The sequence below is a fragment of the Sciurus vulgaris genome (genome assembly GCF_902686455.1).
Source record: "Sciurus vulgaris genome assembly, chromosome: 10".
In the NCBI taxonomy this organism is placed as follows: domain Eukaryota; kingdom Metazoa; phylum Chordata; class Mammalia; order Rodentia; family Sciuridae; genus Sciurus; species Sciurus vulgaris.
The window spans coordinates 80,345,240-80,362,261 of NC_136470.1; the positions used below are offsets into that span (position 1 = coordinate 80,345,240).

The 17,022-nt window shown below is 38.5% G+C and overlaps 1 protein-coding gene across 5 annotated transcripts in view; it reads left to right on the plus strand.

The window, feature by feature from the left end:
• Positions 1-17,022, plus strand: part of ATP13A4 (ATPase 13A4) — a 130,366-nt gene that overhangs the window by 45,762 nt on the left and 67,582 nt on the right. For all 5 annotated transcript variants that reach the window (XR_013766502.1, XM_079155748.1, XM_079155750.1 and 2 more), the window contains 5 exons: positions 7,744-7,890; positions 11,797-11,867; positions 11,956-12,036; positions 13,512-13,581; positions 15,173-15,307. Coding sequence is in view for 4 of the 5 variants with exons in the window: in XM_079155748.1 (XP_079011874.1) it covers positions 7,744-7,890; positions 11,797-11,867; positions 11,956-12,036; positions 13,512-13,581; positions 15,173-15,307 (504 nt within the window). In the remaining variant the exon portion in view is untranslated. The remainder of the gene's footprint in view (positions 1-7,743; positions 7,891-11,796; positions 11,868-11,955; positions 12,037-13,511; positions 13,582-15,172; positions 15,308-17,022) is intronic.

A 17,022-nucleotide genomic window follows, 5' to 3' on the forward strand; every position in this document is an offset into this window, starting at 1 on the left:
TAAGCACCATAAAGTACAAGATTTTTTTCTTTCTCCTAAAGATAAGAATAATTTACATTTTTTACTTTATAAACTTTAAGGTAAGACTTATTCATTATTCATGCATTTCTGAATTTTAACCAATATTTGTAGTGATGCTACATTTCTATGCAAATAACCTAATTTACATTCATCAGTAGTTTGAATTAAATGCTCGAGATGACTTCCGTAGTTTCCATCTTTTTTTTAGAATCACACACACACATATTTTTCCCTTCACTGTCTGTGTGTCACATATTGTCAAAGACTCATGATGTGCAAAGAACTTTGTGATGATTCCTTATGAGACCTGATTCAAGGCACTTTATTCTGATGACAGCATTTCCCTTTCAGTTTCAATTTAAGACGTCAGGGCTGGGGACTTTTAGTTGAAACCATAGAAACTCTGCAAATTGGCCATGCAAATGGCATCCTGAAGTCTGCCAGTGCACCAGCAGCCTTATCAGCCAGCGTGTTTGTGCTCAGAGGCCCCTTGCTGCCTCTCCTCTGTCCTCAGCAGAGTAGTCTCTCACAGCCCACCCCAACACCAGTACCATTTTTCTATTGGAGTCAGACAACTGGTTTTTCCATGCTTTCACCCATAAACTTTCTTCCATCCTTCATCCTTTCACCAGCTTATTCATTTATTAATAACTATTTACCAAGCATCAAACAGGGAACAGACATTATTAAAATTATTGGGAATATAACCATGAACCAAACGGAAGGAAATCCTTGTCCTTACAGGGCAACACTCTAGTGAGGAGTCAACCCTCTCTCTCACACACATACATTCTCTGTAGAATAAATGCAGAATGCAGGTATTCTATCTCTACTTATTGAAATCTTCTCATTCCGCAGACATTTATGACCTTCTCTTTCATGTCTTTGTTGATTCATTCACTGTCCCAGTTCTGGAGGGAGTTCCTCATCTGCCCTGCATTCTCTTTTAACTCTCTGTTTTCATTCTGAACTTTGGCAGTCTGCCTAGTAATAAAATGCTATTCACTCTGCAATTTATAATATAGCCTGTCATTGATCATTTCATGCAGTTTTCATAATAACCCTGTAAAATGTCAGGATTGTGTCCATTTTATAGATGAGAACACAGAGAGAACAAGTAATTTTACCACCTAGTAAATGTCAAGGTCAGGAGTTCCCTCCCTGTTTCTCTTTCCTGATGGCTGATGCTGGTCACAGCGCTGGCTCCTAGACAGGTGTGTGTCAGGGGACTATAATAATAAACAAAGGCAGGGTTGTGAAGTTCATCCAATCACTACATAAATAAATAAAAAATCTAACTCTTCGAAGCGTTACTTAAGAAAGGGTTAAGTAACGGGTAGGATTATGTAATAGGGATTTAACCAAGTCAATAAAATTAGGAAAGGTCTTCCTGAGTTCCAAGCAGATGAGATTCAAAAGTTGATGGGGAGAGGCACAAGAAGAGTGTGCCTCTTCCTCCAGAAGAGGAAATCACGTGGGCAAAGAACTTGAACTAGGTCTTCTGACTGTCTGAGTCCCGGGTTGGTTTGTCGCCGCACCACATTCCTTCTTATGGTATCACTTTTCTCAGATTATAGGCTTTTTGAAGACAGAGGTGAGTAGCTTACTTTTTATCTATAGCAGCTAGCACCAGGCCACAGCAGGTGCTCAATATTTATTTCGTTTGATTAAATAAATTGAATGAAATGGAGTCTATAATAGTCTTACCATTACTATTAATACTTTATTTCAAAGATACTAAAGTGAAAAAAAAAATACTAAAGTTGAGAAATTGGGAGAACGTGGTTTCACGTATCTTTTGGGTACTCACTCTCTCTTGAAGCACACCCCTCCACCCCCATTTCTCCCTGGCTTTTTATTGGACATAGAACCAGAAATCCTGAGATTCTGAGAGCTGACCTCTGACCAATGACTCTATGTTAAGAAAAGTAGTTTTGATGCTATTGTTCTTTATAACACAGGGCCATTTATATTGTGATTTAATAATTTGAGATGTATTCATGTGCATGTCTCTTTTGGTCCTCCCCTGTAGAGACCGTTTTCCCTCCAGATTACAGCTGGAGGCACAGCACTTAAATGAAATGCTCCTGGTGCCCACAGTGTAAGCAACAGGAGCCAAATCACTGAGAGCTGAGGGAGAGTTGAACTGAAGATTTTGTGATTCCCTGCACAGTGACCAGATGCCACAGAGGCAATACTAAGAAGTTTCTTAAGAATAGAGGCTGGAGTCCAGGTTCCTAGATTTGATTCCCAACCATGGGCAATGTATTTGTTTTCTAGTGCTGCCCAAACTGAATTTTATGGTTTCATAAATTCATAAAACTGAATTTATGGTTTTTGGAAGCGGGAAGTCTAAGATCGAGGTGTCAACAGGGTTAGTTTCCGGTGAGGACTGTCTTCCTGGTTCACAGATGACTACCTTCTCTCTGTGTCCTCACATGACCTTTCCTCTGAACTCTTACACTCCCGGGTCTCATCTTCATTATATATGGACATCAATCCGATTGCATTACTGCACCACCTCATGACCTCATTTACCCTTAATTACCTCCTTTAAGGCCTCATATCCAAATATATATGAGGTTAAGATTTCCACATATGAATTGGGGGATGCCAATCCAGTCTATAACAGGCAAGTTACCTACCCCTCTCTGCCTCTATTTACCCTTCCATTAAGTGAGGCTGCAATAGGTTCTACCTCCTTTGGAGGATATGAGGTGATATGTGTGAAGTGCTGAGATGAAAACTGTACCTGGTATACGTGCATTCACTCCATGGGCATTGATTAACTTTTCACTATACCCTGCATCTCCAGATGTTTTGCATCTCCAGATGTTCCAGACAATGAATCAACTAATCCACTACCCCCTCTCTGCTCAGAAAACAACTACAAAACAAATAAACCAAAAAACACAATTTTTCAAAATAAATATGCTGAGTTATTCTGGGTTGTCTTTTTATTAAGAATATAAACATAGATACAGCCTTTTTTTTTTTTAATGTCATATGACTTACTGATTTGCACCACTCCTTTTATTTATTTATTTTTTGGTTAATATGTCCCAACAGTACTCAGATAGTAAGCAGTGTGCAATTTCTCCAATGTTTAGAAATTTCTCCATATATCTTTTAGTTAAATCCAATATTCTAGCCAATGTCAATGTTTTTCAGCTAAGCACCATGGGGTATATTAGGTCAGGGTGTCAAGAACATCAAATGGATCTGTCCAAAATGAGGAAAGAGAAAGAGAAAAAAAATGATATGCATAGAAAGAATAGTATTTTACAAAAGTTGTGGGTCTGTTAAGGTAGTGCAGTGTTTTAGAGGAGACTGAAAAATTTAAGTTACCATTACTTTCACCATAATACTTAAGTACTTCACCTCACTCGAGTTCATCAATTTAGCTTTGCAAGGTGCTCACCTGTAAGAGGAAAGTACTCATTTTCTAGTGCCTCTTTGGAACTTTGCAATGGGCTACTTCATCTATTTATGGCAATCTCAGTACAACATTTGTTTGTATGTGTGTGTACTAAACACACAAGAGAAGTTGCAGGACCAGCCTGAACTTAAAATGACCATTATACTGCTTTTAAATTCCAAAGTTTGAAGTACTTTCAGGAAAAGTTTGAAGTAAGATAAGCAAGATAATACAATTCATTCAAATGTAAAAGTTCGTCTGGCATTTCCAGGTTCAGACAGTGCAAGTCCCCAGGAAATAAACAATGGCCACTTTGTTCCTCTATTTGTCTTCCCAGGTCAAACATAGGTTCTCTGTGTACATTCAACTTTGGAAATGCACTCTTCAATTATTTTGAAACCTGTTCTTTTAGAGTTGAGGAACGTATCTGGTCAATTCTTTTGATGAAGGGGAGGTAAAGTCTGTTCAGTGAGACTTGAGTGAGTCCAGATTTGCTAGGCAAACAATTTGTATTACTCGCATTACAAGCCAATTATTTAATTAAAATAGTAGCTCCTCTAGTGAATTTAAGGATTTTACAGTTTACTAAATGCTTGGAGGAGAACTGGGAAACAGACTAAAGTGGAAGAAGTCATTTTCAGGTAAAGATGCTGCTTCTCCAGAAAGGAAAAACAAAGGCACTGTCAGATTCCAAAGTTCTCAGAGGAAAAATAAGTTCCTATTTATAGAAAGATCTCAGGAACAAGTTGTGAACAAGAGGCATTTGTATCAACCTTGTTAGGGGTCAGACCTTGGACCAATTGCATTATACATTTCTTCACTTAATCCTTCAAATATTCATGAAATGTGGTATTATTAATACTACTTTCCTGGGTAAAGGAAATTAGGTTGAGAGAGTTGCACGGCAGTGTGGAACTGACATCTGGACTCAGGTCTCCCGTCTGCGGTCTTCCCATAACATATAACATCAAACTGAAACCTGAGAGATGATGGAGATGTTACCCAAAGTGACCATTTCATATTGGCAGAACTTTCCTTCCATACCTTTGCCTTTTTTTCCCCTAAAATGCTGGACAATTTGACAGAGTCCTCAAAAGAATAGTCAACAAGAGAGAAGTTAGTTGCAGTCTGTAAAAGCAAAAATAAATAAAATCTAAAAAAAGGAGAGAAAAGGTAGTGTCACTACCCTACTCTAAGAAAAGTGGTTGCCTAACTGTTGTTACTTTTATTTTGTCTATAGAATTCTATTTTCTGTTATTCAGAGTTATTGGGCTAGGAAGTAAAGGAGACAATAGGAAAGGATCTTAAACACAAATATATCTGATCACCTTTGGTTTAGTGATATCACAAGTTATAATAAATGTAGGTATATAGAAGAATTTCAGTGTTTGATACTCACATAGACTAAGGTGTGCATTTGGTGCATTGGATTAACACTGGACTTGGGGAGTCCCAATAGTCTGCTTTGCTTTTCTCTTTTAGGGCATTGTTGTCTAGAAGGCTATTGGTTATCACACAGGGTCAGAGGGTGACAACCTGATTTTGTGAATCAGATTCTGTGCTGCCAAGAGAGCAGAAATTGTGAGAAACTGGATGTTGTTTCTTACATAGTACAGAATTCAAGGTGATTTCCCACACACAAGTCACAAATACCATGGGACAACTTGTTGAAATAAAGAGAAGGGAGTCAAAATTTGGACTGGGAAGACCTGGAATCAGGTCCCAGTTTTACCCAACTACCAATATCAGACTGGATCAAATAATTCTTAGCCCTGTTCATGGTCAGTTTTCTCATCTACACAATGGAGATGATACTGACTTTGAAGAATCATGAATCTAAAATAAGATAATAGATAGAAAAAGTTTATAGAAACTGCTAAGTAATCATATGAAATGTACTCATTGATAGTATCTTAATTCACATAAAAGGATTAAGAATAGCTGTCTTCTCACTTGTCCTCACTTGGTGGCTACAGGTCTCTGGTCTTTTCTTGCAGAAGGTGAGGGAGGTATCAGGGATTGGACTCAGGGGCACTGGACCACTGAGTCACATCCCCAGCCCTATTTTGTATGGATCTAGAGACAGGGTCTCAGTGAGTTGCTTAGCACCTTGTTTTTGCTGAGGCTGGCTTTGAACTTGCCATCCTCCTGCCTCATTCTCATTTACCAACAAATTATGTGTTTTCTTATCAAGTTTTTAAATTGAGACTTCATTATTTGGAAGTCTTAGTTCAGGTTAAATGTATAAAGTAACATTCATTTTTTTTTAAAGCAAACTGTAGGATGGGGGGTAATATGGAGGGGGCCAGCAGGGGTATAGTGGACTGTTAAATTCCTGCTCTAATACTTGTCAAGTGTATTTTCATTTACTCACCTATAAAATGGGAGGATAATTGAGGTAATTATCTCATTGGGCTTTTAAGCATTAAATGAAATAGTACATAGGTAGCACTGTGTGTCTGTAAGGTAGTGAGTGCTAAATATTTTTATTACTGTTGTCGTTAGAAACTTGAAGTTCTTCTCATAGCAAAACCCCTTCGATGAGGTCAAAGGCAGAGCTATGTAACACAAACTATGTCAAGGTGTGTTCTAGAGAGTTGGTTGCTAACTGTACCATACCTGAAAGCCACTAGTTTAGTGGCTCAGTTATTGGAAATTTAGCTCTCTGCAGTCACTCTTAGGCTCTCTATAGCAAATTTGATTTGGTTTGATTTAGTGGTCTTTCACCTCACACAGGGTAATAGACAATTTCATTAGTTTTTTAAAATTTGTTAACTTTCAAATTTCTCATTAGTTAGTTTCCCCTTCCTCTCCTCTTCTCTCCCCTGTTCCTTTGCTTTGCTCCCCCAAATCTATCTATCTCTCTCTCCCTCTCTCCCTCCCTGCCTGATCGTCATCTTTCTCTTTCCCTCTCAGAATCTGTGCTCCACCTGGTTAGAGCACAGACAAGCATCAGACACAGTCCCTACCCAGAGCCCAAGACGAGTGACAAGGTGGACAGACAAAGGGCAGACTGCGAGTTCACTGATGGTGTAGAGGAGGGAAGGCCCAGAGAGATAAGGAAGGTCTTTGGGCCGGACTCTGAAGGATGTCCAGGATGTGGCTGTGTCAGGCCTCAGGAAGGGAGAGAGTAGTATATTCGAAGCTAAGAAAGCAGCAGGAGCAAAGGTGCAGAGGTGGACACTCCTGAGGAGGATCCATAGAGGAGGTTTAGGACAATCCCTGTGCTTTCTCCTCTCCACTTTTTGTAGTCAGATCAGATAGTCTTCAAGGAAAAAAGGGCAGTAGAAGTAGTTCCCTGCTCTGATCTACATTCCCCAGCATTGACTTCCTGGGCTTGATTTCCTTTGTCATCCTGCTTAGTTCCTCAGGTTTATCAGACATCCAAGTTGGTTTTATGTTTAGCCTTTACCCATTCAGATAATAATTACTGTCATTATCACATTGGTCTCTAAGGACCATTGTGGTATCTGTTAATCCGGTGCTGCTCTTCTAACTTTATTCTGTGATGAAGTCACCAGGGAACTGCAAAAGGAAATGGTTTCAATTAGGGTTCTGCAAGAAGGGACCTTCTTGGGTCCTGCCCGTGCTAACATTGCCACAGTTACCTCTGGGCGCATTCATTCAGGCAGTCAGTCTTTTTCATTTGTTTTTTGTACTCTCATGAAGCAGGTCTCCAGCTCCACACTGAGGAGGAGATAAAGAACAATAAAGCATGGTCCCACTTTCAAGGCGATCTGAAAGGACCAGAAGAATACAAGCAGAAAATAATTAGGAACACAAGAAAGGGATGGTTAAAATCATTTGGAGTTGGCATAGTGACATTTTTTTGTTTTCCTCCTGGTGGGCAGGTAATAAAGGAGCCATCCTGAAAGAGGTAGACTTTGAGACAAACCTAGAAAGGTGGGGATGATTTAATTGATTTAATTTGCTCACATTTGGAGATCCACAGAAACTCATGGAATGCTTGTTTTCATTCCTGTGAAATTCTGCCTGTGGCTGAAGCCCTGTGGACAGGAAGGCAATGGAGGAAAGTAGCTCCTAACTGAGCATGTGCCTCCTGACGCCTGGGCCTCCACCTGTGTCAGTGCCTCCTATTCATATCCAGATTCCTTAAAAACATGGCAAACCTTTCTCTCCTCCTGAGTCTATGTCTACCATCTTTCAAAGGCATAGAATCTTTCCAAAAGTGTTCACTAACTCCATAAACTTACAGACTTATAGTAAAAGGATGTTTTTCAGATTGAATTTTAGACTGATGACTTCTCTTAACATCACGGTGGGGTTGATGTCTATTTCTGCAGGATGAATTCCAAACTTACTCTTCGAAAAAGGTAGCGTGGATCCACCTGTCAACATTAAGCAGCACGTTTGGTCTTACTCCTGACCACCCTCTCATTACAGATGAGGAGTATATCATAAATAGAGCCATCAGAAAGCCAGACCTAAAGGTAAGTAAAGTTATGGCTATGGTTGATGCTGGAGAAATTTAAACTTCCCTCTTCTCATATATAAGGTTAAATTCAGGTCCCTCACTGTACTAACTCTCAATTGACAGGATAGGCCCTTGTAAAGGTCATGCACCTTGAAGCCAGACAGAGCTCAGTTCAAATCTGATCTCCATCCTCTACACAATGCAACCTTGTATACATTTCTTAACTCTGTTGAATCTCAGGTTTCTCATCTATAAAACAATAATGATGCCTGTCTCTAATATTAGTTGATAAAATTCAGTAAGTTAAGGAATACAAAGATTAATATAGTGCCAGGTACATAGTGGATGCTCAATACATGTCAGTTCTTAATAGGATCAGTCCCTGTTTGATAAGGTATATAGCAAGGTTAATCTTGCAGTAAAGATAATCATTCAGGAATATTCCAAGGAGTTTTTTCATGTCTGCGAAATGACCTTATTTTTAATTGTGTCATTCAAAGGGACATGGGTTACTCCCTTTTTGCTTCAGTTATGACTAGCTAACATTCATATTTAAAATGCATTTTAGAAGAATGTTTTATATTTATATCCACCTGGCTGTTTAGTTTTATGAGCTCGAGGTTAATTTTTTAAATAATGAAGTCTCTCTATTGCTAATTGTTACCACTCAGTTGTCTTGACTGCTAAAATAAACAAAACCAAAAGAGATCAGGCACCCCCAAAGGACAGATTGCCTCCCCTTAGGTGGCCATTCACCTGGAGAAGTCCTTGGCGTCCCAGATCAATGCTGGGAACGTGTCCTCAGAGTTTTATTACCCTGAAATTATAGCATGTTTAGCTGTATTAATAAATAAGTAAAAAGAAAACTGTTCTCAAATAAACAAACAATGTGAGGAAGGACAGAGTTCTTGAAATATGAAGTTTCAATATGCCAGCAAGATGTCTTCATTTATCAGCCTAGAACAGGAGCGTTTGGCTGGTTACTGCATCCCTGAGGCTTGAGTTGCTTATTTATATAATGAGAGTCAAATTCCTTTCTCTGCCTGTTTCTCAGAGTTGTTGTGATCCTAAATGTGAAAATGGATATTAAGGTGATCTCTGAATTACAATGAACTAGATTTCTAGTAAGATTTAAAACTTTTACCAAAGTTAGAGAAGATGTCACAGGCTCAGCCATGAAGACACAGATGGGAGTGACAATAAAAGCAACAATCCCAAGATGCAACCATTTACGGGAATATGGAGACTTTAATGGGCTGTGTGGAGACCGTGATAAAGAACAACGTTAGGTTTTCAAATGCAGCTTAAGAGGAGACTCTAAGGACCATTTTGTAGGATTGCATGAAAAACCGAAATCCAGTGCTTCACCTGACAGGGGTACACTCATACTTATTCCAACAAGAAATGAAGAGGGAGAATCCTGGGAAGAGGAAATTTTCCAGATTACTGAGCAGAAAAGTGAAATTCACCCCACAGAAGATACTTAATTTCCTGGTTACTGTTTCCTAGTTTGAAGTTCCAGGAAATGGCAAATAAATTTACCCCTTGCAAACGTTGCACTAAACATTCATTACTAGCTTCCAGAAGTTCTGAGGGTGATGAGGGAAGCAGATAACTCTAGGCAGAGAGTGGAAAATGGAATTCATTTTCTCACCTGAGGTAGAACTCACCAGGAACCTCTGTTCCTTATTGTTGCTGCCTTTATCTGCAGAAGTTTCGTGTCTGGTTTACAAATTTCTCAGTCTGTGGTTTCACAGCCTCTTGATGCAGGTTCTCTAACTGAGGCAGGGGTCCTCAAATTCCACCAGTTTGTCCTTTAAAAATTTTTTAATACAGATTTTCAAATATATGGAATTTAAAAAGTAGCCAACTCTCATTCTATATATCTTGGACCCCGAAATTAAGGAATTTTTAGATTTTATTTTGAAACTAACTTAAGTCTTTTATCCTTCACAAGCCTGAATTTTGAAGCCACATGGGCTGGAGCTAAGATTCAAGCCTTGTGAGTGACATAATCACAATGAACTTTAGGTGCAAAGCAAAACTGAAAATATGGTCTGCCTTATAATAAGAATAATAGGGAAGACTAGGACTGGGGATATAGCTCAGTTGGTAGAGTGCTTGCTTAGCATGCACAAGGCCCTGGGTTCAATCCCTAGCACCGCAAAAAAATAAAAACAATAAAAATAAAATAAAAAAATAAGGAAGACTAATAATAAGCTATAACATGCTCAGAAATAGGAGCTGCAATTAGTAGTACTATTTTCAAAATTGCAGGGAATACCAAAAAGGAAAGCAAGTTGACTTTCAAATACTCTTCCCCCTCTTAATTTGCAGCTTATGAGGAACGTATTAGGTATTATCCCTGGTGACAATAGGGTATGTTTTGAAATAATTTATTTTGCAACCAACCTCACTGAAATAAATCCATTCTGTAAAATTTAAAAATATGGCATCTAACACTCTTGGTAACTCTTAATTAAATATGTGTGTTTTTGTACTTACTGAGTAGGATTACCATTCATGTGAGGTAACCTAGGTCTTAGAACTTAGAAATTTAAACTCTAGTTCTAGTTGAGGTGTGGTTTAACAGAGCATTCATTTTCTTGTTTAATAAAAATGTATCGAGCACTTATTATGTACCAGTTATATGCCTTTTTCTGTCTTAGACTTTATCTAATAGCATTCACACATACAGAATTTAGAGAAAGGAACTGAGGAGGAACTTAGGCATATTCTGACCGGTCAATTCAATTTATTCATGGAGAAACTGAGATGCAGGGAATTTTAGTTGAAGTTCTCAAGGACACAAGTATCAGAATTGCCACAAAAGGAAGTCTTGAATACTGTTCTTTAGCTTTGGCTGTACATTAAAATTACCTAGGGGAAATTTAAACATATTTATGCCCCAGGTGTGCTGCAGACAAATTAAATTAGAATCTCTTGCTATGGGACCCAGGCAGCAGCAATTTTCAAAGCACCTCCAAAACTTCCAATGAGGAACCTGAGGTTGTAGCCATTGCTTCCTATTGATATGGAAGTTCCACTGTTTTCTCTAGTGAGGTCACCAGTTCATGGAAATTCAGATTCCTACATAGAGTTTCTTAAACAATTCTGAAGTATGAAAGAACAATTGTTATAAGCATTAATCCTCCTTCCTTTCCATTACTAACACCCTCAGAGCCTCACTTCCTGGACCATATTTTCTTTCACTAACTTCCTCTCTCTCCCTTAGTATCTGCTGCCAGCCTAATCTTCTTCAGCGCCTCTTCTATAGGTTACTGCACAAATCTATTGCCTGGTACAGAAGGTTCCAGATGCTTCATTCTAGCATTGAAGACGGCTCATAATGTAGCCTTAGTTTATCTTTTCAGTTTAATTCTTCATTCTGCAGTTGAATAGCCCTACCCTCCTGCCTCCTCCCACTCGACTAATAGTGCACAATGTCTCCAAAATTCCCTCTTTACTTCTCATCCGAGCAAAATCTTTCCAACCCTTCACTGCTGCAGTTCAGATGTCATCTCCTCCATAGACCCTCTGTCATCTGCCCTCTCTATATTTCTACAACATTTTAAGAATGTTTTTAAACTTATAATATTTTTATTTCTTTGACATACACATACCAGACTATATGGCTTAATGTTCTTTTTTGAAATGCATTTTGTTTACTTAGTATAATAAGGCAGTAGAATGTAAAGAATGAGATTTTGTTATTCATATATGATAGATGTTGATTGATGATTTCTAATAAGAATGCCATTTGTGTAGCTGGAAAGAATAAGAACAGTTGGGGAAAGATAAAATCTTAGTTAAGTATTTAGGTTCTATCTTTGCTTCTTTATAAATGCTTCTTTAGACGCTGAGTTGCTGCATATTCTCCGATCCACAAAATAGAGATTTTCTTAGTGCTTTTTTCTTGCAGGTGAGATGCATAAAAGTGCAGAAAATGAGATATGTTTGGAATAACTTAGAAGGACAGTTCCAAAAAATTGGGTAAGTTGTTTTAGCAAGTGCACCCAAAGAAGAAAAATGTTATCTCAAAATGTTATTGCTAAATGCAACCTTCTCATTATTATTTTAGCTCGTTGGAAGACTGGCTCAGTTCTGCCAAGATACATCTAAGATTTGGATCAGGTCTAACAAGAGAAGAACAAGAAATTAGGTATCATGCATATTATTGTTTGTATTAGCTCAAAAGCACTCTTAGTCAAAAAAAAAAAAAAGCTCAGTAAGCAGTTACTCTAGTTGATTAATGTCAGAAAACCTTGCAACACTATTTAGCAGTATTAAATTAAATGCTTTCACCTACCTTACCTCATGCATCTTCAAAGCAACCTTGTAAGGCAGAACAGAGCTCATCATTATCCCCACATAACAAATGTGAAATCTGAGGCCCAGAGAGGTTTAATGATCTGGAGGAGGTCACAAGATGGGAGAGATATAGGAAAAACCGAGTCCATACTTTCAACTATAGGTTTAGCACTCTATTCTGCATAATGCTTCTCAAGGTTACTATAATAATAGAGCTGAGCCTGTTTTGATTGTAATCAGGAAATACATATAATATCATGATAGTAAAATTATATAGCAATTATGGAGCATCAGAAAAATGGCATGCAAGATGTGTACCTTCGCAACCCCAGATCAATTACTAGGCAGAGAAGCAAAGTTTAGGAAGGGCACTGGAATATCAAGAGTCTGTTGTCTTTGAGCAAGTATTTTCTCTCTTGGCCCTCGTTTCCCAATGGTAATAGTGGGAGAAGGACTTCATAAAGGCCTTAATGGGCCTAAGTTTCCATGTCTCTTACACTGCTCCCTGCCCCATTTCTAGTACTTTCAGGAGAACCAAAGCCTTGCAGCATCGGCATTACCTGGGAGTTTGTTAGCAATGCAGAGTCTCAGAACATATCTTACCCCTATTGAACGAGAATCTGCATTTTAATGAGATCATACAGATTATCCGTATTTACATTAAAATTTGAGGAACACTACTCTAATACATTCAGCAAAGCTATTTGATCCCAGTGTCTATATGGAAGTCACAAAAAGTAGTTAGTGTTTCCAGCAGCAAAATAACTGGTGAAATACCATTCCTCTACATGATCAAAGAAGTGCAGCTCAGGGTCTTCAATTAGGATGAAGAATTTTGTGTTGAGCTATTTTTGAGAGTCCAGGACCTTTCTATTCACATTAAAACGTGTTACAGAATTTCCAGAACTTTTGACTAAGAGTAAGAAAATAAAGGACAGCATTTCCTTACAAGTAAAACCATTCTATATTAGTGATCTCCCTGCTCCACTTCTGCAGGGAGAGACAGAGTTGAGAAGATGCTAATCCTGAAACTACTTGAATGAGACAATGCGTGAGAGGAAATATCCTAATTGCCACTTACAGAAATATTTAGACCTATGGTAAAGTCTAGCTCAATAGAAATAAGATAATTATGTTTATTATTTTTGCACTTGGGAGCCTTCTGTTATTTTGAGCTTGGTGGAAGAGTTATAGAATAAGGGAGGCTTATGTAGATGCCAGAAGTGAGAAAGGGATCATGGAATAGGCCTTTTCTGAATGGGCAGGGAATGAGCTTCCTTTTCCTTTGTAGTGACTGAATGAACTGTGTGTGATCTCTCCCTGTAGGAGGCTAATATGTGGGCCTAATACTATTGATGTTGAAATCACACCTATTTGGAAACTGCTCATCAAGGAGGTAATTTCTCCAGGATTTTCTCTTTGCATTAGACAGGAAATAAAGAGTTTGGTTCTGGTCAAGCAATCAGGAATGTTACTTGTTAATAAGTAACCATAATTGGGAGATTTTTTTTTTAAATGTCAGGCATAATTTCCTCATATCTCTCATCTACCCTTTTCTTCAAGTTCCTCTTTTGCACATTACCTGGTATAATATTAGGCTGCAATGCTCATGTGTCTACTTATTATTGATGACTGGATAAATATGATTTTCCTTTCCTCTTTTCCTTTCTTAATTTGATGCTGCTTAGCCTGTTTTAACTTTGTGAAACCAAAATTATATGTATTATGTGCATATAATATATACAAATTCTATATAAACATATATGTCTATGTATCAATCCTTTTCTTAGGCAATGTATACAATTTCCTCAATGTCCAAAATTATAGGGAGAAAAAAGCTATCTTTTCAGTTCTACCGATCTCAATATACATGGGAGAGGCAGAGAAGAACTTGACCTTCATTTGCCAAGTTTAATTTTTTTCTCTTGAGTTCTGTATGGGCTTATAATCTTTTACACCATAACCATGCAGCAGTGCTGAGGGTCTTGCCCTGTGTTCCACCTCCATTTCTCCTTGCCTTAAAAATATAGCTTACTACATTGAAGGTCCTTTCTGGATATTTTCAGTGATGTTTTAAGCATAAAAGAAAGCAAAACAAACTGGTAGGAAAAGTTCTATGTGCTTCATCACTAACCCGAGGCAAGAATTATAATTCTTGTTTTCAACAGACACAGAACAACTAGAGGGAATATGAGGAAGGGTACAAAAGGCTTTTAACCAAAGTAGGATCACAGCTGTTGGGGTTGACATCTGTTCTCTCCCAGTGTTCTAGATGCTTCCTTGTAGCTTACCACTTTCAGCTCAGGTCTCTACATAAGGGAAAACATGGTCAACTCATCCATGAATGTAAACTTTTTAATGGCTTCAAATGTGGCCACTCCGATGTCATAGAGAAGAACAATAGAAGGTGTTTTCATTGTGTCAACCTGAACAAACCCTTCACCTTTCTGAAGACCACTAAATGTAAATGGGAAATGATAATATCTACTCTTTAATGCGAATGTAAATGGGAGATGATAATATCTACTCTTTAATGCGAATGTAAATGGGAGAGGATAATATCTACTCTTTAATGTAATGGTCACCCTGATGATACAGGAGGAACTACTTTGTAAATTGTCAAGCATGGCAGTGATTAAAAGCAAGTGCTCTGGGGTCAGATTGCATGGGTTTCAGTTTTGACAACCACAGCTGTGTGACCTTGGGCAAGTTTCTCAAGACCTAAGGCTCAGTTTCTTTATCTTTACAATGGAGATAAGTAATAACTTCTGGTTAATAAGGTAATTATGGGAATGAAAGGAGCAAATTCAGACAAAGTTGCTTAGCACAGTGTCTGGGACATGACTGATGACTAAATATAATAAGGAGAATGACATATGATGTGGGGTGATTTATGTCATGGAGACGACTATGAAAACAAGTCAATGAATAGCTATGTGTGAGGCCTAAATATCTCCCTTGTCTTCGTGTTTTATGTCTGCCAACAGGTTCTAAATCCATTTTATATATTTCAACTCTTCAGTGTCTGTCTGTGGTTTAGTGAAGACTATAAAGAATATGCCGTTGCCATCATAATCATGTCCATCATTTCCATAGCTCTGACAGTGTATGATCTCAGAGAGGTGAGTTTCCCCACTAAGCCTGTGGTCTCAGAAAGGGAGCATTAGTGCTTCATTAAAATTTTCTTGAAAAGGAGAAACATGAAATAGTCATTGCCCGGTTCAAGTTTGGAATTATATAATGGCCAATGCTCAACAAGTTAGTCCTTTCTCTTTCCTCACATCCCAATCCCTAATCTTTCAGGTTATATTTTTTCCTGGTGGAAGGTTGGAGAAGTTTGTTTTTTTATGAACTTAATTTGAACATGCCCTTTATGTTTGGAGCATTTGTAAAACTCCAGTCCAACTCCCAGCTTCTTCATGCCTGCGATAGAGGATCTAGGGGCTGTTGGAAGAAAGTCCCGCAGAACGGATTAGTTGGTCACACTACAAACCCATAGGTGACAGCCTTATCTGGGCAAGCTTTCTATACCTCTCTGATCAAGGTGCTCTCCCCTTCTCTGAAGCTGAGATTTCAAATCAAGTCTCTCCTCAGGCTTCTGGAATGCCCGTTTTCCATATTCCACTTTTTCTCTAATTCAGCAGATGATCCCACATCACAGGACAATGGAAGCCTAAAATAGAAATTTGCTCACCTCCCCACTCTCCAATTGCCAGAAGAGCCATCTCTCCAGCCCCTGCTTTCTCTGTCCTTTCAGTGAAGTGGAGGAAGTGCCTTCTGCCCCCACCTGAGATACAGTCCTCTCCCACCTTCCTGGTGCTCATGTAGCCCATGAATGACTCCCTTTCTCTGTCTCCACAAGAGTCTTCCCATCAGTGTTTAGCACTCCCAAGCTTCTTCCAACTGAAAAATAAAGTTCAAACAAAGCAATTCTTTATATCTTCAGCAGTTGCTTGTCTCATCTTCTTTTACTGTAAAACTTCTAGACTCTTTATGCCTGCCGATGCCATTATTCACCCTCCTCTCACTTTACACTCATGCTGACCTGGTTTCTCCTCACATCTCCATTTAAACAAACTGCTTAAGGTTTGACACTATGATCCTAAAGCGCATAGGTAGTTTTAAAATAAAAAAAAAAGCATATTTTTGCATGTGGGAATTTTATTGTGAAATGCTTTCAACAACATTTTCAAAGAATGAGTGAGGAAAACAGGAGAAAGAGAGAGAAGGAGGGAGGAAGAGAAGCTGGGAGAGAAGTTGAACAGCAATGTATTTACAACAAAGCTAATTCCAGTTCTGGAAACCAGAATCTTTCTTCAGAATCGTCCTGAATCAAAGTCAGAGTGCCAGGTCTTCATACACCACACCGAGGAATTATTTAAAGCAGCTCTCCCTGGAGAGAGGTTGTGACCTTGGTGAGACAACTTCCTGAGGCCAAGAGCAATTTATGAAAGGCTTTACCAAGAGCAGTCAGGAGCCAACGTTCCCAGCGCTGGGAGAATAAGAGCCTCAGACCTGGAAGGGGTATCTGGGAGGAACACCGCAGTAGTAGTAATTTTTAAAGGAATCTTTTAAAAAAATTAGCTAGTTGTTTTCCTTAATAGGAGGCAATATGAGTCCATGATAAAAGTAACTTTCAAACAGAACAAAACAGTGTGAATGAAAATTAAGACTCTCTCCCATTGGGGGAACTTCCTGGTGTCCAACTCTCCTTTCAAGAGTTGTCTACTGAGGCCAGGTGTTGTATATACTTTTCTTAATATTAAATGCACAGCATTAATTTGTTTTTCAGAATGGAAGTACACTATGTAGTGTTTGGCACTTGCATTTTTAACCT